This window comes from Ustilago hordei, assembly GCF_900519145.1.
Source record: "Ustilago hordei strain Uho2 genome assembly, contig: UHO2_contig_20, whole genome shotgun sequence".
Classification (NCBI taxonomy): domain Eukaryota; kingdom Fungi; phylum Basidiomycota; class Ustilaginomycetes; order Ustilaginales; family Ustilaginaceae; genus Ustilago; species Ustilago hordei.
The window spans coordinates 2,825-28,987 of record NW_024545282.1 but is presented as its reverse complement, the minus strand read 5'-3'; the positions used below and the strand labels follow the sequence as shown (position 1 = coordinate 28,987).

The 26,163-nt window shown below is 52.1% G+C and overlaps 4 protein-coding genes and 1 non-coding gene across 5 annotated transcripts; 3 read left to right on the top strand and 2 right to left on the bottom strand.

Moving 5' to 3' along the window:
- Positions 1-2,268: 2,268 nt before the first annotated feature.
- tRNA-Ala(AGC) lies at positions 2,269-2,353 on the bottom strand. Its single transcript has one exon. It is a non-coding gene; the product is annotated as a tRNA-Ala (tRNA).
- Positions 2,354-2,887: 534 nt separating this feature from the next.
- On the top strand, positions 2,888-3,752 carry UHO2_06619 (uncharacterized protein; the record flags this gene model as incomplete). The annotated part of the gene is made up of 3 exons (XM_041558788.1): positions 2,888-3,409; positions 3,505-3,566; positions 3,665-3,752. 3 exons carry the CDS (start codon positions 2,888-2,890, stop codon positions 3,750-3,752), a joined length of 672 nt encoding a protein of 223 aa, XP_041414722.1.
- Positions 3,753-3,953: 201 nt separating this feature from the next.
- UHO2_06618 (uncharacterized protein) lies at positions 3,954-7,100 on the bottom strand (the record flags this gene model as incomplete). Its single annotated transcript, XM_041558787.1, has 1 exon — positions 3,954-7,100. The coding sequence occupies one exon, from the start codon at positions 7,098-7,100 to the stop codon at positions 3,954-3,956; it is 3,147 nt and encodes a 1,048-aa protein (XP_041414721.1).
- A 725-nt stretch (positions 7,101-7,825) lies between these two features.
- UHO2_06617 (uncharacterized protein) lies at positions 7,826-10,270 on the top strand (the record flags this gene model as incomplete). The annotated part of the gene is made up of 1 exon (XM_041558786.1): positions 7,826-10,270. One exon carries the CDS (start codon positions 7,826-7,828, stop codon positions 10,268-10,270), a length of 2,445 nt encoding a protein of 814 aa, XP_041414720.1.
- Positions 10,271-16,275: 6,005 nt separating this feature from the next.
- UHO2_06616 (uncharacterized protein) lies at positions 16,276-17,805 on the top strand (the record flags this gene model as incomplete). The annotated part of the gene is made up of 2 exons (XM_041558785.1): positions 16,276-17,308; positions 17,339-17,805. The coding sequence occupies 2 exons, from the start codon at positions 16,276-16,278 to the stop codon at positions 17,803-17,805; spliced, it is 1,500 nt and encodes a 499-aa protein (XP_041414719.1).
- Positions 17,806-26,163: the final 8,358 nt, after the last annotated feature.

Sequence of the window (26,163 nt, the reverse complement as noted above, 5' to 3'; positions counted from 1 at the left end):
CCATATAACTAGTCAATACTTAGAAACACAAGTACTCATTAGTGAACAGTCAGCATAGCAGCAATCCATCAAGATTGCTCCTCATCGTAGTGCGTGTGTTGTATCACCACTACCTGACAATCCGTAGGCGCCCATAGCAGGTAGCGGTCCGGATATAGATAGAACCGAAGGCAGTAGTCCACTGCGGTCCGGGGATCACTCAGCATTAGTCAGCACACTGGACACTCGTGTTGACGCGACCAACCTCACCACCAATCTCATCGACATTCACCAACAACCTCATCATCATCAACACCAACACCAGACCCTGGTATTACCATAACCTTCATAACGACATTGATCGTGCCGAGCCACCTCTGAACGGAGTGTCCACAGAGGTCAGTCGAAACCCACAATAGCTGTCGCACAACTTGACAGTCACCGAGTATCTCGACAGACAGATCTGGGTTTCAGGCGCGCGACCCCTGACACAGTGTCGAAGGAGTCGACACAGCTCAAGAGGCACAGGGGTGCCAAGCAAGCAGGAGAGGCCCCTGTCATGGGCCTGGATGCTCAAGAAGCAGGAGAGTCACGGGTTCATATGGAAGGAGCACAGGTATCGAAGATCTAGTCGAGATCAGTAGAGAGCATGGTCGTAGTGCAGTCTCCATGGAGAGCATGGTCGTAGTGCAGTCTCCATGGAGACCATGGACTCCTATGGACTCACATGCAAAGGAGGGCCAAGCACAGCCACGAGGAGGACCAAGCTCAGATGGTTACCACTCAGGGGCTTGAGAGACAAGAGTCATAGGACACTGGCAAGCAGGTCCTGAGGAAGAGGAGCAGTGTCGAAGGAGTCAACACCAGGTCATGAGGAGGAGGAGCAGTGTCGAAGGAGTCGACACCAGGTCATGAGGAGGAGGAGCAGTGTTGAAGGAGTCGACACCACTCAAGAGGCACAGGGGTGCCAAGCAGGAGAGGCCCCTGACACAGTACTCGATGAAGAAGGTACTCTCTGGAGTAGAGAGCAGGAGCAGCATTGCTGGCAATGCTGTGAAGAGGTATATAACCATGCTTTCTCATCATCAAAGGTCGAGTGGATCCTCATCCACTCTACTCACCATAACTAGTTATCACTTCAGCATAAGTATATATTAGTTTCAGTCAGCATAGCAGCAATCTACCAAGGTTGCTCCTCATTGTAGTGTGTGTGTTGTATCACCACTACCTGATGTCCGAAGGCACCCATAGCAGGTTAGCAGTCCAGATCAAGATAGAACTGAAGGCAGTAGTCCACTGCGGTCTGGGGATCACTTCAAGCATCAAGTCAAGACACTGGACACTCATGTTGACACCACCAACCTTATCACCAACACCATCAACCTCATTATCATCAACACCCACCAACCTTATCACCAATGTCATCAACCTCATCATCATCAACACTCACACCAGACCTTGGTGTCATCATAGCATTGATATTGATCATGCCAAGCTACCCCTGAACAGAGTGTCCACAGAGGTCAGCCGAAACCTACAATAGTATATACAACGAATGCCACCTGCTGTCACTGTGCAACTTGATAGTCACTGATACTGAGACAATAGCTGTCACACAGTTTGATAGTCACCGAGTATCTCGACAGACCGACCTGGGTTTCAGGTGCGAGACCCCTGACAATCATCATCAACACTCACACCAGACCGTGGTGTCATCATAACCGAAGCATTGATATTGATCATGCCGAGCTACCCCTGAACGGAGTGTCCACAGAGGTCAGCCGAAACCTACAATAGTATATACAACGAACGCCACCTGCTGTCACTGCACAACTTGATAGTCACAGACCGACCTGGGTTTCAGGCGCGAGACCCCTGACAGAAGGTTCATTATGGAGAAGGCATGCTCCAAGATTTGGTCTTCATTCCAGTTGGCATGGGCCTCTCTGATCACTTGCATGGTGCATTTGAGCAGGGCTATGCTATCTACCCTGGGTGGCATGCTGATTGGTTGCAGTTGCTGGTTGCAGAGTGCTGGAAGCTGCTGAGCTTCAGACTCTTAATCAGTTGAGGTGTTCAAGATTGCTGCTATGAGTGGTGTTCTAAGTACAGGCTCAAGTTCAGAAGCCCCCAAGTCCTTTGCCACTTGTGTGTGAGCAGGACTACTGCAAAAATTTTCATTCACCAGAATTCCTATGTTGTTACATCTTCCTCAACTCTAACCCTCCTCACCTCTTCCTCTCTCAACCGGGCAAAAAGCATACAGCAAGCAAGCCAAAAAAAAGATTCTGGAGACTGCATGAGTCGAACACGCGACCTTTCGCAACTTAGACAACATGCTAAGCGAACGCTCTACCAACTGAGCTAAACCCCCGATAGTAGACAGATCGGTGATATTCAACATTAGATTTTTGTAGAATTGATGCGTCGCCTGACGATGACTTGCCAAATCGGGGATGACGCCGAGCCAAGCAAGCAAAGTTCGCCTGTGCCTGTGCGTTAGGTCTGAGCCAAATTTCACGCGCACGTCCAACACACTTTCGCAGCCTCTTGGGATTCCTCGAGGTGGAGTTGTTTTGTGCTCTGGAAAGACGTGCATGATGACCCTTTCCTGAGCCCTGAGTAGCAACATCCTCCGCACCACCATCATCATCACCACCATCATCATCACCACCATCATAACCTTCACCGGACCACAGTATCTAGTACGCTTCAGTTGAGCTTGAGACTTTTCCATCTCATCCGCCGATTCCCACAACGATAGCTCTTCGTACTGGTCCCTCCTTGGTGCCTTGACGGCAAAGTATCGCTGACTCGCGGACCCAATCCAAGCCACCGCTTCGGTGCATAGACTCTCGATCCAGTCGACAATCTCATCGAGCTCTGATATAGAGCCATTTGAGACGCAATGTCCGAACTCTTCGACAGCTACGCCTCCGATCTTCAGCAGCTGAAGGACAGCGTCTGCCAGAAGATCGACCAGGCCAAGTCCCAGAATGGCGAAGCGAAAAACTCGACACTGCGCAGAGCAGAGATGGAAGTAGAGGAGGCAGAAGAGGTCATCTCTCAGATGGATATTGAAGTGCAAGGCTTTCCGCAGTCAGTGCGGTCACGCTACTCGGTGCAGATCAGAGGCTTTAAGCAAGAAGTGCAGGCGCTTACAAAGCAAGTTCGGGCAGGGCTTTCGGCTTCTTCAGGTGGAGCTCGTGGTGGAAACGACGCAGCATATGCAGATGAAGATGTAGATGTCGAAGCCGATGCTGCTACTGCGAATCGTCAAAGATTGCTACAAGGCACCGCATCGCTCGAAGATGGAACACGGAGGCTTGAGGAATCCAATCGTCTCGCACTTGAAACTGAAGACCTCGGCGCTGATATCCTTCGCGATCTCAGAAGTCAAAGAGAACAGATCGAGAACTCCAGAGATACTGTAAGTGCCCACTCGGATGATATGGAGCCCAGTGACCATGTGAAACTGATATGTTTGCTGTTACCCTTTGACTCGTCCTTTTTCAATCTTCCCAGCTCCGACAAGCCGACCAAAGCATCGATCGCTCCTCCCAGACTCTGTCCAGGATGATCCGTCGGTAAGTGTTTGCAAGCCGCTGGATAGAGGTCCATAGTCCCGGCGCATACTGAAGCTGATTTACTCTCTTGGTCTCACGCTTGGCATTCTTCGCTACAGGGCCAAACAGCAAAAATTGGTTACCATAGGCATCATTGTCTGCCTCGTTCTTTTGATCCTTCTCATTCTGTACAACAAGCTCTTCTGATCCCGCCACAGTCTTTGAACATTCCGGCTCTTCTCCCTTGTCATGGTCCGCCATTGTCTTTTCGTGTAAATATGTTCCGCTTCGGTAAGCAATCAGACTGATCAAGTCATAGACGGGTCACACAGACGTCATGCACAACTCAATTGTGATAATATTGCAGTGATGGTATTGCGGGCCTCAAAAGGCTCAATGCGGATAGCTTCAGAGAACGCCGAGTGGGTCCGAAGTCATCGCCCTGCTCGAGTTCTGCGTGCCATCATCGTTTGCTCCTTGGTCTTCCTTTTCATGACTGTCTCCGCTTCCTGCGTACGATGGAGCTTTCCAACTTTGTTGCCTGCTGTCCGCTCCGTATCCTGAACGAACTGCATTTGCATGTCCTTGAGGAACACTGCCGTATGGAACGCGCATTGCGACGTGCTCGCGCTGCATCTCAGCTCTCATGCTTGTATTTGCCGCCCACGGATTGTGCACAGCATGATTCGATGCCGCTGCTGGTTCAGAGTAAGGTGGAGCTGCAAGCTCGCTGCCCAAACTCAACGGGTCCTGGTGAGCCGAGTGCTGAGAACCGAAACCTAGCGAGGCCAATTTCAACTGCTGTGCTTCTCTGGCTGATTTCATGGGACTGGTAGGTCGTGCTGACGACTGAGAGAGAGCAGAATCATGCGCAAGCGGAGAGCCCTCGGGAGCAGGTGCAGCCATCGCTTCTTGCAGACGACCCCAACCGCCAATGAAGAGATTCTTCATGCGATTCGCTGCAACATCGGCGGCACTCGATACGTTGTTGGCCATAGCTGTGGCCGAGTCCGGAGAAGCAGCCGAGATGTCAGGAGTGGAAGCCAAAGGTGCTCCTGTCTGCTGTACCCGAACCTTGGGCTGTCGTGCCTGATACGATAACGTCGTTGGGCCAATCTGAGCGTTTGTAACCAAGTCGACAGCACCCGGTGCAGGTGAAGATGCAATGCTCTTGTTCTGGCAAGTTGCAGATGCGTCTGCAGCGGCAGCGGCTAGTGGATCAAGCACTGGATCCGGATCGCCAGCACCGACCACAGCGATGTTTGCATCTGCTTTCTCCAGCTCGCCTCCGCCAGGCACTTGCACGAGGTTGGCAGTCTGGGCGTCAGCACCATTCATGTCGGCGCCGGGAATCTTGAGTGCATCAGAGGATGCGTTAGCTGAGTTGTCGCCGCGTACAGCACGCTCAAGCCTCTCTCGAGCTCTCCTCCTTTCTTCGGCTTCCTTGTCTAGCGAAGCATTCATGTCGCCGGTTGCCCTTCGGAAAAGCTGTTCAAAGTAGCGGACATCGCGAGGATCTGCGATCAAGACACCCATATCGGTGTCTTTGCGTTTGGGATCGCGGTCGTCGAGCTCGGGTTGGTAGCGCGGGTTGCAATGTTTCTTCTTGACGTCGGGGCTGAGCAGGTAGGACCATGCACTGACGGTGCGTGTGGAAAGAAGAGGCAGGAGTCTACCATCTTGGTCTTGAGGTTTCTGGCGCTCTCGTTCGCAGTCCATAAGGAAGGTTCCGTACTTGCACTCTTGCACAATCTGAAGCAGCTCGACGAGATAGGCCGAGTCGTACTCGAAGCGATGTGGGAACTGACGCATGATCTGCCACAAGCAATCGAGGAACTGGTGAAAGACGGGAGAAGTCTCCTTGATGTTGGAGCCCTTCTTTGGACCTGCGACAGCGCTGGATGTAGCTGCGGAGAAGTTGGCGGTAAGTTGCTTGGTAAAGCCCCAGAAGGCGTTGGCAGCAGCTTGGCCATCAAAGCCACCTGCACCACCACTGCCGGCGTTGGCCTTGTCGAGCTCAGGATCTGTGTCATAGCCATTGTCGTCATCATCGTTGGGGTTGGCATAGCTGTTTTTGGAGGCAACGGTAAAGTAGCGTTCGGAACCCTTGAGACCGCCTCTGTCTGTGAACTTGTGGCCGAAGCTGAGCCAATCCTTCTCGATGAGAACAGCGAGACCGTGGAAAGTGCGGAAGTAGGGGTCTAGACAGACTTGAGCGATGGCAGCGAGCTGTGAGGTGCGATCCCAGCCATCGGAACAGTGAATAAGAACATGGGAGCTGTTGATGTGAAGGTTGCGTACGATGGACATGGAGCCTTGCATGAGCGACTGGATATGCTTGAGCCACATGGACTTGCGCAAAGCTGCGGGATCGACGGGTGTCGGGTTGAGAGGCAGCACCGAGGCAGATGCGTCGGTGAGTGAGTCTGTTAGGGTAGGATCGTTGAGCGCCTCCAGAGGCATAGCAAAAGTGGCGATGGGTTCGCTTTCACGCAGAGCGTCGGTGAGCTTATGGAGACTGTCGCGCATGACGTGAATATTCTCGATGCCGAGGTAGGATTTCTTGCAGCCCTTGTAGTATTCCATATTCTCGGTGCCGGCGCCTTTTGCTACGTTGGCCATGGCATTGGTGGTGGGACGTGCGTCAAGGATGAGGTTGGTGGTGGTGGCGCCGTAGACGGTAGCTAGGGCAGGTGCACCAGAAGCGGTGGAGGCGGCACCAGTGGCGGGATCGGCAGCGACTTTAGCTGTGATGGATTCGGGGTCGGCAAAGTGGTGGGAAGTGAAGATGGCTTCGATTAGCTTTTCGTCTTGAATGGAGCGGGCATTCTTCAGGCCGACCATAGGCTGGCTGGAACGTGTGATGGAGGCATGGTTGGCCCAATGCAAGTAAGTGAGAGCGGGTATGCGAGCCTTGCTGCGGTATTTTGCTGCATAGCTCAGGGTAGTATCGCTAATGCGAGAGGGCACGGCCATGAGTGCTGGGTAGGTGGCACAGAAAGAATAGTGAGCGTTGATGTCGGTGAAGCGCCAGGCTTTGGACCGAGAGCCAAGACCTTGACGAGCGAATTCCTTCTTGGGGTCGTAGATGCGAGCGACGTCTTGCTGTGGAAGAGCATCGTGTGGCGCTGGCTGGTAGTAGAATGCATAGAGTTGAGAGATATCGGTGAGGATAGCACACTCTTTGAGACTGTCAAAGACAGCCAGCTGATCATGCTCGGAGTGGAAAGCAAAGGCGGCCGAGTCAAAGTTCTTGCAGAAGAGAGTGATGGGATAGATGCGTTGAGAGGGGGATAAAGCTTGACTGGAGATGCGAAGAGAGGGTATCCTTGTAGCCTTGAGGATCAGGGAGAGCGGGATTTGGAGGTGCCGTGATGGTCGATCCAACGGGTATTCAAAGATGAGATGATGGGATGTGAGTCGAAGAGCACCACGGTGACATGATGATTCGCCTCTTCGCTGGAACCAGACATGGGCGAGGAGATCCACTTTTGGCTTTGGCAGCGATATGAGTGAAGTCGAAGATAAGGATGTCGAAGCCGTCGAAGCGTGCATGGTGAGGTCCCCCTGGAGGGCCGCAAGACAAGAGACTTGCAGACAGAATGACTCGGTTTTTCGTGAGCTCAGCTGTATGACAGGCTGCCAGAAGTGATTGTTTGCTTTGCCTAAGTTGTCCTTGGTCCTTGGTCCTTCAAGATAGCGTGACAAGCTATCCGGGGGGGGGGGATGTGCTTCCGATAACGATGAGAGGCACAGGTGTGATGGTGTCACGATATCGGATCAGCGTTCTGGTCGTCTTGGTAATGAGAATGCAGCCAAACAGGCGTCGAGATGCTTGTTCTCTCTGCCATCTAATTGTCGGATAGGCCGATGTGCTGATACATGCAGTTCAGGGTCCTCCCTAATTAGCCTTTCAAGGCAGTTCAAAGCTCGACACTAACTCTCTTCAAACGTCCGTGCGAGAAGGCTTCAGAAAGATGCTCCATCAGAGAACGCTGCTTTGCTTTTTCTTTTCGCGGCTCTACAGCTGAGGAAACGTGCCGACATGCCAAATCCCCTCTCTCTCTCTTTCTCTCTCTCTCTCTCGCAACTCGCCCCAGGCAAAGTTTGAGAGCTGGATTGACTTTCTTCGGCTTATCCGACGAGGATGCTGCTGTCCAGCTACAGTACAGCTAATGGCGTGGGAACAAGATAGAAGTGGAACGAGCAGCGGCGCATACTCCTTGACCTTCTCGCATCCTCCATCCAAAGAGCACTCCAACGGCTCAGTCTCGCTCAATATGAGCAGACCTATCGACGCCCCATCCGCACAGCCCTCTCGGCGAGATGCCAATCCACCATCAACACAACCATCAACTCAAGCATCCAGCCTTCGATCGGCGCAGTACTCATCTTCCGTGCGATTCGAACAGGTTCCCACTCACGATCAAGCCAACACCTCCATGGACAGCACTCGCCCCGGCTTCATTCAAGAACCAAGCTCCGAGGATGACGATCACTACCACTACTACTCGAGCTCACACACCGATTCTGGTCACAGATCGAGCTCCTTTGGCATCGCAACGCCAGCGCACGCTTTCCCATCCTCGTCTGCTTACCATTACAAAGCTATGATCAGCAAGCACGGTCACGGCTTCCCACACAGGGCCGACTCGGTCCGCAACATCTCGGCCCTCGCCAATCTTGTCGACTACCGCTCCAACTACTTCGAGGACCATCGTGTCGGCGAACAAGAGATCAAGCACCGCACAAAGCATCTTGCTTGGTCCAAAGCGACAGCCGTTTGCGAGTACTATGAACGTCTCAACGAGACCCTAGATGGCTGGAGAGAGGTTGACGAGATTCTCGACTCACGCTTCCCCGACCAAGTCATGCGACGCTTCATCCAGCACGATCAACTCCGCAACAAGAAGAATCAGCGGCCAAGGTCATCCAACAAGGGCAAGCGTCGCAACAAGCAAGCTCACTTTCAGCAGAACGGCCGAAAGACGCCTGTTGAAAGCGATGGCAATGTCTCGGACCAAGACGAGACAGAGGAGGAGGACAGAGGTAGAGCAAGGCGCTCACTCAAGAGTAGCTTCAGTGCCAAAGCCATCGATGCTTTCAGTGGTCTCTGGTTCGGCGCCTCAAATAGTCCACGCGCATCCAGCAAATCTGATCTTGAGCGAGGACGCAGCAACTCACATTCCTACTCGCACTTGCACTCGCACTCGCACTCGCACTTGCACACGCACTTGCACACGCACCGCCCCGACAATCCGCCATCCAAGCGCGAGGCTTTCGATTTGACTTCAGCCACCGAGGAGGACCAAGAGCGAGATGATCAAGCATCCCACATTGAGCAAGCTCCACTCTCAAGCTCATCTCCCGCTCTGAACAACAGCCGCACGCCATCCACACGGCGCGACTATGGCGCCACCTCAGCCTCCACTGCCGGTCAGCTCTTCGACAAGCTTCGTCGTGAAGGACGCATAGAGCAGATCCGCCGTTCCGAGTCCCAGCTTGCTCTCTCTTCTGGCGCTAGCACTCCAGCTCACGGCAGTTGCACACAAACACCCCACGACGGTATCTCGTCTCCTGCATCTAGAGCCAACATCATCCGACCAAGCCAGGTCGAGAACATCCCAGAGCACCATGGTGACGCTTCTCACGACTCGAAAGGGATCCATCTCGAAGGCGTCAAAGTCGTACGCAACCCCCGTCATCAAGCTAGCCTCGACCGTGATCTCAGTCGCGAGCGTCAGCATCGCCCATATGCCTCACAAGAAGAGGAGAGGCAGGCACTACTCAGCACCGTACCAAATCGCGCAAAGGAGGAAGAGACTTCACGTTCTGTCCAGTTCGCTATCAACATCAACCTCATCGTCAACATCCTTCTGCTTGCAGGAAAAGGTGTAGCTGTACTCTCCTCCAATTCGGTTTCGCTCATTGCATCCCTTGTCGACAGTGCTCTCGATCTCTTGTCCACCATCATCATCTTTGCTACTTCCAAGGCCATCGCATATCGTTCCTGGAGGACCATCTACAAGTACCCCGTCGGCAAGCAGCGTCTGGAACCCCTCGGTGTCGTCATCTTCTCCGTCCTCATGATCGCATCCTTCGTTCAGGTCTTCATCGAGTCCGTTGGTCGACTCCGCGAGGTCCTCGCCGAGTCGCAAAAGGATCCAGGTTTGCCTCTTATCGGCGTCACTTTCATGCTAGCAACAATCGGCATCAAGACGGTCATGTGGCTACTTTATCGCTCTTCCAAGTCCTCTGGTGTCCGGGCCGTGGCACAAGACGCTGAGAATGATGTCGTCTTCAACATTGCCTCGCTCATCTTCCCCATCCTCGGCTCCAGACTTGGCTGGCCAGCACTCGATTCTATCGGCGGTATGGTCCTCTCTGTCTACATCATCTACGAATGGGTCGAAACACTGTGGGAGACTGTATCAAAGCTTTCCGGCGCCGTCGCCTCTTCCACAGAGATCTCCAAGTGTCTATACTGCGTTGTTCGCTTCAACTCGGTCAACAGCGTCTCTGCCTTTGAGCTCTTCCACTCGGGTGACAATCTCATTGTCGAGGCTGACATCGTGCTGCCTCATTCCATCTCGCTCAAAGAGTCTCACGATCTTGGAGAGATCATCACTTACTGCACGGAGAACATCACAGGCGTCGAGCGGTCTTACATACATCTCGACTACAACCCCAAGGGACAAGCAGGGCATCTCACGCAGCGAGGCTAACTGCATCATGCCCAAAACTCTGTGCCTGTCTTTCATTTAAAGTCTCACATGACACACTCATCGGACGCTCACTGTCGGAATCGCATCAGTCTTCACACGCCTCTATCTCTGAGCCCCTTCTTGCTGAACCTTCGTTCTCTCCTTTGTTCAGCTCAATCACATTCGTTTGGCTCGTTTCAACTGAGATTGCTTTCATTCGATTGCTGGGTGCTACTGTACAGTCCCTGTGCAGAAGTTTGAGGACAATCAGGTAATTTCCTGATTTAGCTGATTACCCAGCATTCAGGTTGTCATTGTCATTGAGCAATAGCACTACCATCATACTAAGCAAGAACACTTCAAACACTGAGATGGTTTGTGGCAATGAGCTCTCTCCAATGCAGCATGCTTCAATTGTTGCAATGCATGATACTGGGCTGCAAATTCAACAAATTGCAGAGCTAAGTGGTGTTTCCAAAACAGCAGTTCACAAGACCATCCTTAACTTTAAGGAGTGTGGTTCCTTCAAAACAAAAGCACAATCTGGCTGTCCACACTCCTGAACAGCTACCTCAGACTGCTACCTTCAGCATGAGGTACTCAAAAGCCCATTTCTATCATGGTGACAGCTGTCAGCATCACTTGGCAGCATTCCAATAATGCAGCTCCAGAAAGCAGCATACCAGGCCAGTATTAACCACTGGATTGCACTTCAAAAGCCATTTCTGACATCCAAAAACTGGAATAAATGTCTAGAATGGGCCAAGGCTAACAGCTCCACTGATTGGAGGGGTGTGCTGTTCACAGATGAGGCAGCTGTCAAGGTTGGCTACTGGCCCAGAAGCACATGAGTTAGTTGCTGGAAAAACACTTGAGAAGACATCAACAACATGGTTCTGACCTTCTGTTCTGGCCATTTCAGCATCCAGGTATGGGCTGGCATTGCATACAACCTTAAAACCCCATTGGTTGTGCTCCCATTGGCTCCAAGGAAGAAGCAACCAGGGTTGAGTAATCAATGGGATCCTGCCAAGAACCTCACAGCTGTCAGGTATTGTGATTGGATCATCTACGGCCTGCTCTGGGACACTGTAACTGCTGTTAGTGTATACCCTGATGGCCTGTCAGTTGTTGAAGACAGCAGCAGCTGTCATCAGGCCGCTATCTGCAAGCAACGGCGGGCCGAACATAACATTAAGATGCAGGGTTAGGGGTTCTAGGGGTGTCCAGCCATGGGGTAGACGCGTCTTGCCCTGGAAGACGGTCCATGTCAGGGGTCTCGTGCCTGGAACCTGATATCTGTAGTAGAAATGCATCTATTACAGATCTTATCAAGATATGTGGTAAAAGGCCATTTATTATTATTCTTGTTGAAATCTGTCATAGAAGGCCTCTATGACTTTTCTTGCTCAAACATGTGATAGATTGATTGCTATTGCAGGTTTTGACTGACTGCTGTGGACACTCCATCCAGAGGTAGCTCAGCACAATCAATAACAATAGATGTATTGCACTGACACCAAGGTCTGGTGTGAGTGATGCTGTTGGCACCAACATGAGTGTCCAGTGTGTCGACTGAGTGTTAGGGTTAGGGTTAGGGTTACAAGGGTGTTCCCGGCGAGACCCTTGGAAACATGAAATCTGTACTAATGAGATATGTAGGGATACCCTAGGACTATGTGTATGCAAAGTCTCACGGTACCCTAGCCCTAGCCGGTGTGTCTTGCTTGCGGGCAACGCACAATTGCGCTCCGCCAAAATCGAAATTCACGCGACTGCGTTGACCCCCAACGCACTCGAAATTTACACTGCTCAAGTGCTGCAACGCAAACAAATTTATTTTCGCTGGAGCAGCGCAAATTGAGCAACGCACAGCTGGAGCAACGCACACTCTGCTGGAGCAACGCAATCTGAGCAGCGCACAGCTCGAGAGCAACGCACTGTTCGAGAGCAACGCACAGCTCAAGAGCAACACACAGCTCAAGAGCAACGCACAGCTGGAGCAACGCAATCTGAGAAGCGCAATCTCATCAGCGAACTGCTGGACAGCGCACACTCTGTCGGAGCAGCACAATTGAGAGCAGCGCAATTGAGAGCAGCGCAATCGAGAGGAGCGCAATCACGAGCAGAGCAGGAGAGAGGAGCACAATCGACAGTAGCGCAAGAGAGAGCAGAGCGAGAGAGAGGAGCGTAATCGACAGGAGAGCAATCTAGAGACGAGCAGCAGAGAGGAGCGCAATCGACAGGAGTGCATTCGACAGGAGCACAATCGAAAGGAGCTCAATGGACAGGAGCTCAATGGACAGGAGCTCAATGGACAGGAGAGCAATCGACAGGAGCTCACTCGAGAGCAGAGCAGGAGAGAGCAGCGCAATTGACAGTAGCGCAAGAGAGAGCAGAGCGAGAGAGAGGAGCGCAATTGAGAGGAGTGCAATCGAGAGGAGAGCAACCGAGAGGAGCGCAATCGGGAGCAGAGCAGCAGAGAGGAGCGCAATCAAGAGGAGCGCTCACTCTGCTGCAGCAGCGCAATCGAGAGGAGCGCAACCAAGAGGACCACAATCTACAGGAGCTCACTCGAGAGCAGAGCAGGAGAGAGCAGCGCAATCGACAGGAGAGCAATCGAGAGACCAGCAGAAGAGAGGAGCGCAATTGACAGGAGTACAATCGACAGGAGCTCATTGCAGAGGAGCGCAATTGACAGGAGCGCAAACGAGAGCAGAGCAAGAGACAAAAGCGCAATTGAGAGCAGAGCAGGAGAGAGGAGCGCAATTGACAGTAGTGCAAGAGAGAGCAGAGCGAGAGAGAGGAGCACAATTGAGAGGAGCGCAATCGACAGGAGTGCATTCGACAGGAGCTCAATCAAGAGCAGCGCAATCGAGAGGAGCTCAATCGAGAGCAGAGCAGGAGAGAGGAGCACTCACTCTGCTGCAGCAGCACAATCTAGAGGAGCTCGATCGAGAGGAGCGCACACTTTGCTGGAGCAGCACAATCAAGAGGAGCACACTGCTGAACAGCGCTCACTCTGCTGGAGGAGCACAAGTGGAAGGAGCACAAGACTAACCATCATTTCAAACCTGATCTAACATTTGGAGCACGTTGACCGACATTTATTTTTGACATCAGATTCAATCTAACATTCTTGAGACGCGTCTAACATTTTGTGACCTCTATTTCGACCTCATATTTTCGTACCTTTTGTTAAATATGTGTTCTTTGTTTCGATCTAGTATTTTGCGCACATTACTGATACTTTGAAATGATTGTATCGATCTAACCTTTTTGGCATGTGACCTGTGTTATGTAACCCCTTTTTGATCTAACATCCACCACATGTGACTGATGTTTTCCTCGTGCCTCACAGCTAGCAGCGCACTGCTGGACAGCGTAATTAAGAGGAGCGCACTGCTTGACAGTGCACACTCTGTCGCAGAAGCACAACTCAGAGCAGCGCAATCGAAAGCAGAGCAAGAGAGAGGAGCGCAATCGACAGGAGCGCAATCAAGAGGAGTGCAATCGACAAAAGCACAGTCGACAGGAGCGCAATCGAGAGATGAGCAGCAGAGAGGAGCGCAATCGACAGGAGTGCAAGAGAGAGCAGAGCAAGAGAGAGGAGCGCAATTGAGAGCAGAGCAATCGACAGGAGCGCAATCGACAGGAGCTCAATTGAGAGCAGAGCAGGAGAGAGGAGCGCAATGGAGAGCAGAGCAATTGAGAGGAGTACAATTGAGAGGAGCTCACACTGTGCTGGAGCAGCACAATCTGGAGGGACGCATTCGATAGCAGAGCAATCGACAGGAGCGCTCACTCTGCTGGAGCAGCACAATCGACAGGAGCACAATCGAGAGCAGAGCAAGAGAGAGGAGCGCAATCGAAAAGAGGGCAATCAAGAGGAGCGCAATTGACAGGAGCGCAATTGACAGGAGCGCAACTGAGATCAGAGCATCCGAGAGGAGCGCTCACTCTGCTGGAGCAGAACAATCAAGAGCAGCGCAATCGAAAGGAACTCTATCAAGAGGAGCGCAATCAACAGGAGCACATTGGAGAGGAGCGTAATGGAGAGGAGCGCAATCAAGAGAAGAGCAGCAGAGAGGAGCTCAATCGACAGGAGCGCAATCGAGAGGAGAGCAGGAGAGAGGAGCTATATCGACAGGAGCCCAATCAAGAGGAGCTCGATCGACAGGAGACCAATCGACAGGAGCGCAATCGACAGGAGAGCAATCAATAGGAGCGCAATCGAGAGCAGAGCAGTAGAGAGGAGCTCTATCGACAAGAGCGCAATCGACAGAAGTGCAATCGAGAGGAGCTCAATCGAGAGCAGAGCAAGAGAGAGGAGCGCAATTGACAGGAGTTCAATTGACAGGAGTGCAAGAGAAAGAAGCGCAAGAGAGAGGTGAGCAATCGACAGAAGCACAATCAAAAGGAGCGCAATCGACAGGAGCACAATCAAGAGGAGTGCAATCAACAGGAGCGAGCACTCTGCTGCAGCAGCGCAATCGAGAGGAGCGCAATCAACAGGAGCTCACTCGAGAGCATAGGAAGAGAGAGGAGCGCAATTGATAACAGCACAGAGCTCAATCAATAGCAGCACAATGGACAGGAGCGCAATCGAGAGCAGAGCAATGGACAGGAGCGCAATCAAGAGGAGCGCAATTGACAGGAGCTCATTGGAGAGGAGCGCAATGGACAGGAGCGCAATCGAGTGAAGAGCAGCAGAGAGGAGCGCAATGGACAGGAGTGCTCACTCTGCTGCAGCAGCGCAATCAAGAGGAGCGCAATCAAGAGGAGCGCTATCAAGAGAAGAGCAATCGACAGTAGCACAATCGAAAGCAGAACAATCGACAGGAGCGCTGTAGAGAGGAGCGCAATCGACAGCAGAGGAGGAGAGAGGAGCGCTCCACTGCTGGAGCAGCACAATTCAGAGGAGCTCAATCGACAGGAGTGCAATTGAGAGGAGCGCAATTAAGAGGAGCGCAATGAAGAGGAGCACAATGAAGAGGAGCGCAATCGAGAGATGAGCAGCAGTGAGGAGCGCAATCGACAGGAGTGCAATCGACAGGAGCGCAATCGACAGGAGCTCAATCAAGAGGAGCTCGATCGACAGGAGAGCAATCGAGAGAAGAGCAGCAGAGAGAAGTGCAATCGACAGGAGCTCATTGGAGAGGAGCGCAATCGACAGAAGCGCAATCGACAGAAGCGCAATCAAGAGGAGTGAAAATGACAGGAGCTCAATCAACAGGAGCTCAACGAAGAGGAGTGCAAGAGAGAGGAGCGCAAACGAGAGGAGTGCTCGCTCTGCTGGAGCAGCACAATTGACAGGAGCGCAAATGAGAGGAGCGCAATTCGAAGCAGCGAACACTATGCTGGAGGAGCGCAAAAAAGAGTGCAATTGACAGGAGCTCATTCGACAAGAGCACAATCGACAGGAGCTCAATCGACTGGAGCGCTCACTCTGCTGCAGCAGCACAATCTAGAGGAGCTCGATCGAGAGCAGTGCACACTTTGCTGGAGCAGCACAATCAAGAGGAGTGCACTGCTGGACAGCACTCACTCTGCTGGAGGAGCACAAGTCGAAGGAGCACAAGACTAACTGTCATTTCAAACCCGATCTAACATTTGGAGCACATGGACCGACATTTATTTTTGACTTGAAATACAATCTAACATTACCAAGACACGTCTGGAATTATGTGACCTCTATTTTGACCCAATATTTTCGCACCCTTTGTTAAATAGTTGAAGTAGATAAAGCTACACAAAGCGTAGAGACAGTGAAGGTAGTGCTTATGGCCGAGTAAAAGGCCTGAGCATCTTAGCATGGACCACATGTGTCACAACCTACTCAAGGCAAATGCTTTGTTATGTTCCGCAGTCAATGCGGCTCTCTGCCGCTCTTCTTTTGTATATATATAGACTCCTTCTCTCTCCTCGCTCTCTCGCTCTCTCCCTCTTACCATCATCAACAAAACTCCTCAACTCCAACTACTGACAAATGACTTTAACTGATTAAGAGTCTGAAACTCAACGCAATGCCGCCATCGACAAGAGCTGGACAGATGGGAAGGGGCGATGATGATCAAACAACCACAGGCAATGGACAGGAGGAAGGATGGCTCATGCAGGTAGTCAGGATCCTCCAGCTGGCGAACCCAGCACTAACGGCCGAGGAAGCAATCGTGCGAGCTATGGGCCTCATCAGCATTAGCAACCAGACCCCGCGCAGGGAGACTGAGAAGATCCCCAAGGAGGTGTCGAGCGCCATTGTGCACATCAAAAAGCTCAGCGACAGCAACTGGCACACTTGGGAACCTACCTTCATCGACTGCCTCCAAAGAGTACATAATGCGAAGGAGATACTGTATGGCACGGTGGCGCCTGGAAATGAGGAATATGACGAAGACTTGGATAAAGCCCTCGTGGGCCTCATCCACGCCTGCTGCGACAACAGTCCAGACAGCTGTATCGACACCTACACCGTCAGGGGAGCGGATGAAGAAGTCCAGCTCGGTAGCACACTCTATGCCAAACTCAAGAAGGCACTAACACTGAATGATGCTGTAAAGCGAGCAGGACTGCAGGATCGTATTCACACAGTGCGCTTGCACAATCGAGACGTTGTCAGGCTAGGCAAGGAACTCGATTCGATCTGGAACGATGCAGCACGCCTGGGAAAGCATTTCGACAAGGACCTCAAGAAATCAACTCTCTATCACTGCACGGCCCAAGATTGGTTCTATGCCAACGCCGTCGACGCACTGAAGACGGCCAGACCAGACTGTAAGTATGACGAAGCCTACCATGCACTCGCCAAGAAACAGCAGGATGGTGAGGTCACTGGCCGTATTAGAGGAGCAGCAAGGGTGGCCACAAGCATGGAACAGGGGAGCACCAACCAGGTGGAGCAAGGACCCAGGGGCAGGCGCAATCCTCACAACCCCTCGGCCCCCCCAAAGTGCTATGCTTGTGGAGGACCTAATCACATTGCTCGGAACTGCATGAACACCAACAATAACCCCACACCAAGTAGGGACGGACCCACCACCAATCCAGCACAAGAAGCGAGTCGGTAGGAACTCGGGTGCACCCTCCTAGCGATCGGCGGGGATGAGCAACCAACATCGGACACCTGGATTGTTGATTCAGGTGCGATGCACCACATGGTGAACGATGAAAGAATGCTGCTCACCTCGACGCGCAAGGACAGTCAGATCTGTATGGCTGGAAATGAAAGGCTTCAAGTGAAGGCCATAGGAGACACCTCCCTTCGGGTTGGCGATGTAACCATTCAGCTATTGGATGTGCTCTATGTGCCGAAACTTAATTCTAATTTATTATCAGTACAAGGCTTGATCGAGAATGGTGCACGGGTAACTTTCGATGAGTTTGGAACCATCATTAAGCAAAATGATGGCACACAAATACAATACAAGAGGAACAGAAGAAAAGGGCGGTTCGAAGTACAGGGAAAGGCACTAGCCCTAGCCCTAGCCGGTGTGTCTTGCTTGCGGGCAACGCACAATTGCGCTCCGCCAAATTCGAAATTCACGCGACTGCGTTGACCCCCAACGCACTCGAAATTTACACTGCTCAAGTGCTGCAACGCAAACAAATTTATTTTCGCTGGAGCAGCGCAAATTGAGCAACGCACAGCTGGAGCAACGCACTCACAGCTGGAGCAACGCACACTCTGCTGGAGCAACGCAATCTGAGCAGCGCACAGCTCGAGAGCAACGCACTGTTCGAGAGCAACGCACAGCTCAAGAGCAATGCACTGTTCGAGAGCAACGCACAGCTCAAGAGCAATGCACAGCTGGAGCAACGCAATCTGAGAAGCGCAATCTCATCAGCGAACTGCTGGACAGCGCACACTCTGTTGGAGCAGCACAATTGAGAGCAGCACAATTGAGAGCAGCGCAATTGAGAGCAGCGCAATCGAGAGGAGCGCAATCGAGAGGAGCGCTCACTCTGCTGGAGCAGCACAATCAACATGAGCGCAATCAAGACGAACGCAATTGACAGGAGCGCAATCGACAAAAGTGCAATCAACAGCAGCTCAATGGACAGGAGCACAATCAAGAGGAGTGCAAGCGACAGGAGCGAGCACTCTGCTGCAGCAGCGCAATCGAGAGGAGCGCAATCACGAGCAGAGCAGGAGAGAGGAGCACAATCGACAGTAGCGCAAGAGAGAGCAGAGCGAGAGAGAGGAGCGCAATTGAGAGGAGTGCAATCGAGAGGAGAGCAACCGAGAGGAGCGCAATCGGGAGCAGAGCAGCAGAGAGGAGCGCAATCAAGAGGAGCGCTCACTCTGCTGCAGCAGCGCATTCGACAGGAGCTCAATCAAGAGCAGCGCAATCGAGAGGAGCTCAATCGAGTGAAGAGCAGCAGAGAGGAGCGCAATCGACAGGAGCGCAATCGAAAGAAGAGCAGAAGAGAGGAGCTCAATTGACAGGAGACCAATCGACCGGAGACCCATCGACAGGAGCGCAATCGACAGGAGAGCAATCTACAGGAGCGCAATCGAGAGCAGAGCAGTAGAGAGGAGCTCTATCGACAAGAGCGCAATCGACAGAAGTGCAATCGAGAGGAGCTCAATCGAGAGCAGAGCAAGAGAGAGGAGCGCAATTGACAGGAGTGCAATCAACAGGAGTGCAAGAGAGAGGAGTGCAAGAGAGAGGAGCGCAATAGAGAGGAGCACAATAGAGAGGAGCACAATAGAGAGGAGCACAATAGAGAGGAGCACAATAGAGAGGAGCACAATAGAGAGGAGCACAATAGAGAGGAGCACAATCTTTGGGTTAGGGTTAGGGTTACAAGGGTGTTCCCGGCGAGACCCTTGGAAACATGAAATCTGTACTAATGAGATATGTAGGGATACCCTAGGACTATGTGTATGCAAAGTCTCACAGTACCCTGTTCCGCGGTGGCTGAGATATGGGCCATCAAAGTTTGGTCACTAGGTTTGAACTTTGGTGAACCTAGGTAAACTTTGATGAAGCTGGGTAAACTTCAATGAACTGAGGTAAACTTTGATGAACCTAGGAAAACTTCAATGAACCTAGGTTAACATGAATGAACCTAGGTAAATGTTGATGAAGCCAGGCAAATGTTGGTGAAGCTAGGTAAACTTTGATGTAGCTAGGCAAACTTTGGTAAGCCTTGGTAAACCCCAGTACATCTATGTTCAACATACCTCAACCTCTGTGAACCCCAGCAAACCCTAGCCCTAGCCCTAGCCCTAGCCGGTGTGTCTTGCTTGCAGGCAACACACAATTGCGCTCCGCCAAATTCGAAATTCACGCGACTGCGTTGACCCCCAACGCACTCGAAATTTACACTGCTCAAGTGCCGCAACGCAAACAAATTTATTTTTGCTGGAGCAGCGCAAATTGAGCAACGCACAGCTGGAGCAACGCACTCACAGCTGGAGCAACGCACACTCTGCTGGAGCAACGCAATCTGAGCAGCGCACAGCTCGAGAGCAACGCACTGTTCGAGAGCAACGCACAGCTCAAGAGCAACACACAGCTCAAGAGCAACGCACAGCTGTAGCAACGCAATCTGAGAAGCGCAATCTCATCAGCGAACTGCTGGACAGCGCACACTCTGTCGGAGCAGCACAATTGAGAGCAGCGCAATTGAGAGGAGCGCAATCGAGAGGAGTGCAAGCGACAGGAGCGAGCACTCTGCTGCAGCAGCGCAATCGAGAGGAGCGCAATCACGAGCAGAGCAGGAGAGAGGAGCACAATTGAAAGTAGTGCAAGAGAGAGCAGAGCGAGAGAGAGGAGCGTAATCGACAGGAGAGCAATCTAGAGACGAGCAGCAGAGAGGAGCGCAATCGACAGGAGTGCATTCGACAGGAGCACAATCGAAAGGAGCTCAATGGACAGGAGCTCAATGGACAGGAGCTCAATAGACAGGAGAGCAATCGACAGGAGCTCACTCGAGAGCAGAGCAGGAGAGAGGAGCGCAATCGACAGTAGCGCAAGAGAGAGGAGTGCAATTGAGAGGAGAGCAACCGAGAGGAGCGCAATCGAGAGCAGAGCAGCAGAGAGGAACGCAATCAAGAGGAGCGCTCACTCTGCTGCAGCAGCGCAATCGAGAGGAGCTCAATCGAGAGCAGAGCATTCGACAGGAGCACTCACTCTGCTGCAGCAGAGTAATCGACAGGAGCGCAATCAAGAGAAGAGGGATTGGCAGGAGCTCTATCGACAGGAGTGCAATCGACAGGAGCGCAATCAACAGGAGCGCAATTGACAGGAGCTGATTGGAGAGAAGCGCAATCCACAGGAGCGCAACCGAGAAACGAGCAGCAGAGAGGAGCGCAATTGACAGGAGTACTCACTCTGCTGCAGCAGCGCAATCGACAAGAGCTCGATCGACAGGAGTTCAATCAAGAGCAGCACAATCGACAGAAGCTCAATCAAGAGAAGAGCAATCGGCAGGAGCTCTATCGACAGGAGCACAATCGAAAGGAGCGCAATCGACAGGAGCACAATTGACAGGAGCGCAATCGACAGGAGCGCAATCTACAGGAACGCAATCGAGAGCAGAGCAAGAGAGAGGAGGTCTATCGACTGGATCTCAATCGACAGGAGCACAATCAGGAGGAGTGCCATTAAGAGGAGTGAAATCGAGAGGAGCTCAATCGAGAGGAGCTCAATCGAGAGGAGCTCAATCGAGAGCAGAGCAGGAAAGAGGAGCGCAATTGACAGGAGTTCAATTGACAGGAGTGCAAGAGAAAGAAGCGCAAGAGAGAGGTGAGCAATCGACAGAAGCACAATCAAAAGGAGCGCAATCGTCAGGAGCACAATCAAGAGGAGTGCAATCAACAGGAGCGAGCACTCTGCTGCAGCAGCGCAATCGAGAGGAGCGCAATCAACAGGAGCTCACTCGAGAGCATAGGAAGAGAGAGGAGCGCAATTGATAACAGCACGGAGCTCAATCAATAGCAGCACAATGGACAGGAGCGCAATCGAGAGCAGAGCAATCGACAGGAGCGCAATCAAGAGGAGCGCAATTGACAGGAGCTCATTGGAGAGGAGCGCAATGGACAGGAGCGCAATCGAGTGAAGAGCAGCAGAGAGGAGCGCAATGGACAGGAGTGCTCACTCTGCTGCAGCAGCGCAATCAAGAGGAGCGCAATCAAGAGGAGCGCTATCAAGAGAAGAGCAATCGACAGTAGCACAATCGAAAGCAGAACAATCGACAGGAGCGCTGTAGAGAGGAGCGCAATCGACAGCAGAGGAGGAGAGAGGAGCGCTCCACTGCTGGAGCAGCACAATTCAGAGGAGCTCAATCGACAGGAGCGCAATTGAGAGGAGAGCAGGAGAGAGGAGCTATATCGACAGGAGCACAATCAAGACGAGTGCAATCGAGAGGAGCGCAATCGAGAGGAGCGCAATCGACAGGAGCGCAATTCGAGCGCAATTAGGAGGAGCTCAATTGACAGGAGTGCAATCGACAGGAACTCGATCAAGAGCAGCGCAATCGAGAGAAGCGCACACTCTGCTGGAGAAGCACAATCGACAGGAGTGCAATCAAGAGAAGAGCAATCGGCAGGAGCCCTATCGACAGCAGTGCAATCGGCAGGAGCGCAATCGACAGGAGCACAGGAGAGAGGAGCGCAATCAACATGAGCGCAAGAGAGAGGAGTACAATCAACAAGAGCGCAATCGAGAGCAGCACAATTGAGAGGAGTACAATCGACAAGAGCGCAATCGAGAGCAGCACAATTGAGAGGAGTACAATTGACAAGAGTGCAATCGAGAGCATCACAATTGAGAGGAGTACAATCGACAAGAGCGCAATCGACAGGAGCACAATTGACAGGAGCGCTCACTCTGCTGGAGCAGCACGATCGACAGGAGCTCAATTAAGACGAACGCAATTGACAGGAGCTCAATTGACTGGAGTGCTCACTCTGCTGCAGCAGCGCAATCTAGAGGAGCTCGATCGAGAGCAGCGCTCACTCTGCTGCAGCAGCGCAATTGACAGGAGACCAATCAAGAGGAGCGCAATCAAGAGGATCACAATCAAGAAGAGCGCAATCAAGAGGAGTGCTATCAAGAGAAGAGCAATCGACAGTAGTGCAATCGAAAGCAGAGCAATCGACAGGAGCGCAGGAGAGAGCAGTGCAATTGACAGGAGCTCATCAAGAGGAGCACAATCGAGAGGGACACATTCGAGAGCAGAGCATTCGAGAGGAGCGCTCACTCTGCTGCAGCAGCGCAAGAGAGAGGAGCGCAATCGAGAGCAGAGCAAGAGAGTGGAGCGTAATTGACAGGAGCTCAATCGACAGGAGCTCAATCGACAGGAGCACAAGAGAGAGCAGAACGAGAGAGAGGAGCGCAATTAAGAGGAGCGCAAATCGACAGTAACGCAAAAGAGAGCAGAGTGAGAGAGAGGAGAGCAATCAACAGGAGCGCAACTAAGAGGAGCTCAATCAAGAGCAGAGCAAGAGAGAGGAGTGAAATTAAGACGAACGCAATCAACAGGAGAGGAAGAGAGAGGAGCGCAAGAGAGAGCAGAGCGAGAGAGAGGAGCGCAAGAGAGAGCAGAGCGAGAGAGAGGAGGGCAATTGAGAGGAGTGCAATCGAGAGGAGCTCAATCGACAGGAGCGCAATCGAGAGCAGAGCAGGAGAGAGTAGCGCAATCAAGAGGAGCGCGAGAGAGAGCAGAACGATCGACAGGAGCGCAATCGAGAGCAGTGCAATCAAGAGGAGCGCGAGAGAGAGCAGAACGATCGACAGGAGCGCAATCGAGAGCAGTGCAATTGAGAGGAGCTCACACTCTGCTGGAGCAGCACAATCTGGAGGAGCACAATCGACAGGAGCGCAATCGAGAGCAGAACAAGAGAGAGGAGCGCAATCGACAGGAGCACAACTGAGAGCAGAGCAATCGACAGGACCGCTCACTCTGCTGAGCAGCACAATCGAGAGGAGCACAATTGACAGGAGCACAATTGACAGGAGCGCAATCAAGAGGAGCTCAATCGAGAGCAGAGCAATCGACAGGAGCGCAATTGACAGGAGCTCAATCGACAGGCGCAGAATCGAGAGCAGAGCAGGAGAGAGGAGTGCAATTGACAGGAGCGCAAGAAAGAGGAGTGCAATCAACAGGAGCACAATCAACAGGAGTGCAATCAACAGGAGCTCGATTACGAGGAGTGCAATGGACAGGAGCACAATCAAGAGCAGAGCAAGAGAGAGTAGCACAATCACGAGGAGCATGAGAGAGAGCAGAAAGAATGACAGGAGTGCAATCGAGAGCAGCGCAATTTTGAGGAGTGCAATTTTGAGGAGTGCAATTTTGAGGAGCTCACACTCTGCTGGAGCAGCACAATCGAGAGCACAATTGAGAGCAGTGCCTTTTGAAGCAGCACATGCTCTGCTGGAGCAGCACAAGACAGCAGAATTCAGAGGAGTGCAAGACAGAGGAGTTACACAGCTGGGTGATTTTATAGCTGAGGTGATATCACAGCTGTATTCTGCTTGACTAGATGGTTAAAATGCTGACTCAATGAGCTGAATTGGTTCACTGGTTGCTGAGATACTGATTACTGCCTGCGAAATAATCTTAGGGTTACAAGGGGGTTCCATTTTTAAATCAAGTAGGGTTGCTTAATCAAAGTTGTAGTACTACCCAAACTATGCATGTTTCATTATCCAACCCTAGCCCTAGCCAGTGTGTCTTGCTTGCGGGCAATGCACAATTGCACTCCGCCAAATTCGAAATTCACACGACTGCGTTGACCCCCAACACACTCGAAATTTACACTGCTCAAGTGCTGCAACGCAAACAAATTTATTTTCGCTGGAGCAGCGCAAATTGAGCAACGCACAGCTGGAGCAACGCACTCACAGCTGGAGCAATGCACTCACAGCTGGAGCAATGCACACTCTGCTGGAGCAACACAATCTGAGCAGCGCACAGCTCGAGAGCAACGCACTGTTCGAGAGCAACACACAGCTCAAGAGCAACGCACTGCTCGAGAACAACACACTGTTTGAGAGCAATGCACTCACAGCTGGAGCAACACACTCACAGCTGGAGCAACACACACTCTGCTGGAGCAACACAATCTGAGCAGTGCACAGCTCGAGAGCAATGCACTGTTCGAGAGCAACACACAGCTCAAGAGCAACGCACTGCTTGAGAGCAATGCACTGTTCGAGAGCAACGCACTCACAGCTGGAGCAATGCACACTCTGCTGGAGCAGCGCAATTTGAGCAACGCACAGCTCAAGAGCAATGCAGAGCTCCAGGACAACTCTTGCACTTACACCCCACAACTACTCAGCCTTACAACACCTTTGTCGACATCATGAGCCTCCTTTGCACTCTTAGGCCTTTGTTCTTGCTGCCACTACTTCTCATCATCACCGCACAACATAATCACCACTTGTCTTCATCAGCTGTTGTTCTCTCTCATGCTCACACCTCACTACCACTCTGCCTTACAACACCTTTGTTGACATCATTTCTCTCTCACACTCACACCTCACTACTGCTCAGCCTTACAGCACCTTTGTTGACATCATTTCTCTCTCATGCTCACACCTCACTACCAATCAGCCTAGCCCTAGCCGGTGTGTCTTGCTTGCGGGCAACGCACAATTGCGCTCCGCCAAAATCGAAATTCACGCGACTGCGTTGACCCCCAACGCACTCGAAATTTACACTGCTCAAGTGCCGCAACGCAAACAAATTTATTTTTGCTGGAGCAGCGCAAATTGAGCAACGCACAGCTGGAGCAACGCACTCACAGCTGGAGCAACGCACACTCTGCTGGAGCAACGCAATCTGAGCAGCGCACAGCTCGAGAGCAACACACTGTTCGAGAGCAACGCACAGCTCAAGAGCAACACACAGCTCAAGAGCAATGCACAGCTGGAGCAACGCAATCTGAGAAGCGCAATCTCATCAGCGAACTGCTGGACAGCGCACACTCTGTCGGAGCAGCACAATTGAGAGCAGCGCAATTGAGAGGAGCGCAATCGAGAGGAGCGCAATCGAGAGGAGCGCAATCGAGAGGAGCGCTCACTCTGCTGGAGCAGCACAATCGACATGAGCGCAATCAAGACGAACGCAATTGACAGGAGCGCAATCGACAAAAGTGCAATCAACAGCAGCTCAATCGACAGGAGCGCAATCAAGAGGAGTGCAAACGACAGGAGCGAGCACTCTGCTGCAGCAGCGCAATCGAGAGGAGCGCAATCGAGAGGAGCGCAATTGACAGGAGCTCACTCGAGAGCATAGGAAGAGAGAGGAGCGCAATTGATAACAGCACGGAGCTCAATCAAGAGCAGCACAATGGACAGGAGTGCAATCGAGAGCAGAGCAATCGACAGGAGCGCAATCAAGAGGAGCGCAATCAAGAGGAGCGCAATCAAGAGGAGCGCAATCAAGAGGAGCGCAATGGACAGGAGCTCATTGGAGAGGAGCGCAATTGACAGGAGCGCAATCGAGTGAAGAGCAGCAGAGAGGAGCGCAATCAAGAGGAGCGCAATCAAGAGGATCACAATTAAGAGGAGCGCAATCAAGAGGAGCGCTATCAAGAGAAGAGCAATCGACAGTAGCACAATCGAAAGCAGAACAATCGACAGGAGCGCTGTAGAGAGGAGCGCAATCGAGAGCAGAGAAGGAGAGAGGAGCGCTCCACTGCTGGAGCAGCACAATTCAGAGGAGCTCAATCGACAGGAGTGCAATTGAGAGGAGCACAATTAAGAGGAGCGCAATGAAGAGGAGCGCAATGAAGAGGAGCGCAATCGAGAGATGAGCAGCAGTGAGGAGCGCAATCGACAGGAGTGCAATCGACAGGAGCGCAATCGACAGGAGCTCAATCAAGAGGAGCTCGATCGACAGGAGAGCAATCGAGAGAAGAGCAGCAGAGAGAAGTGCAATCGACAGGAGCTCAT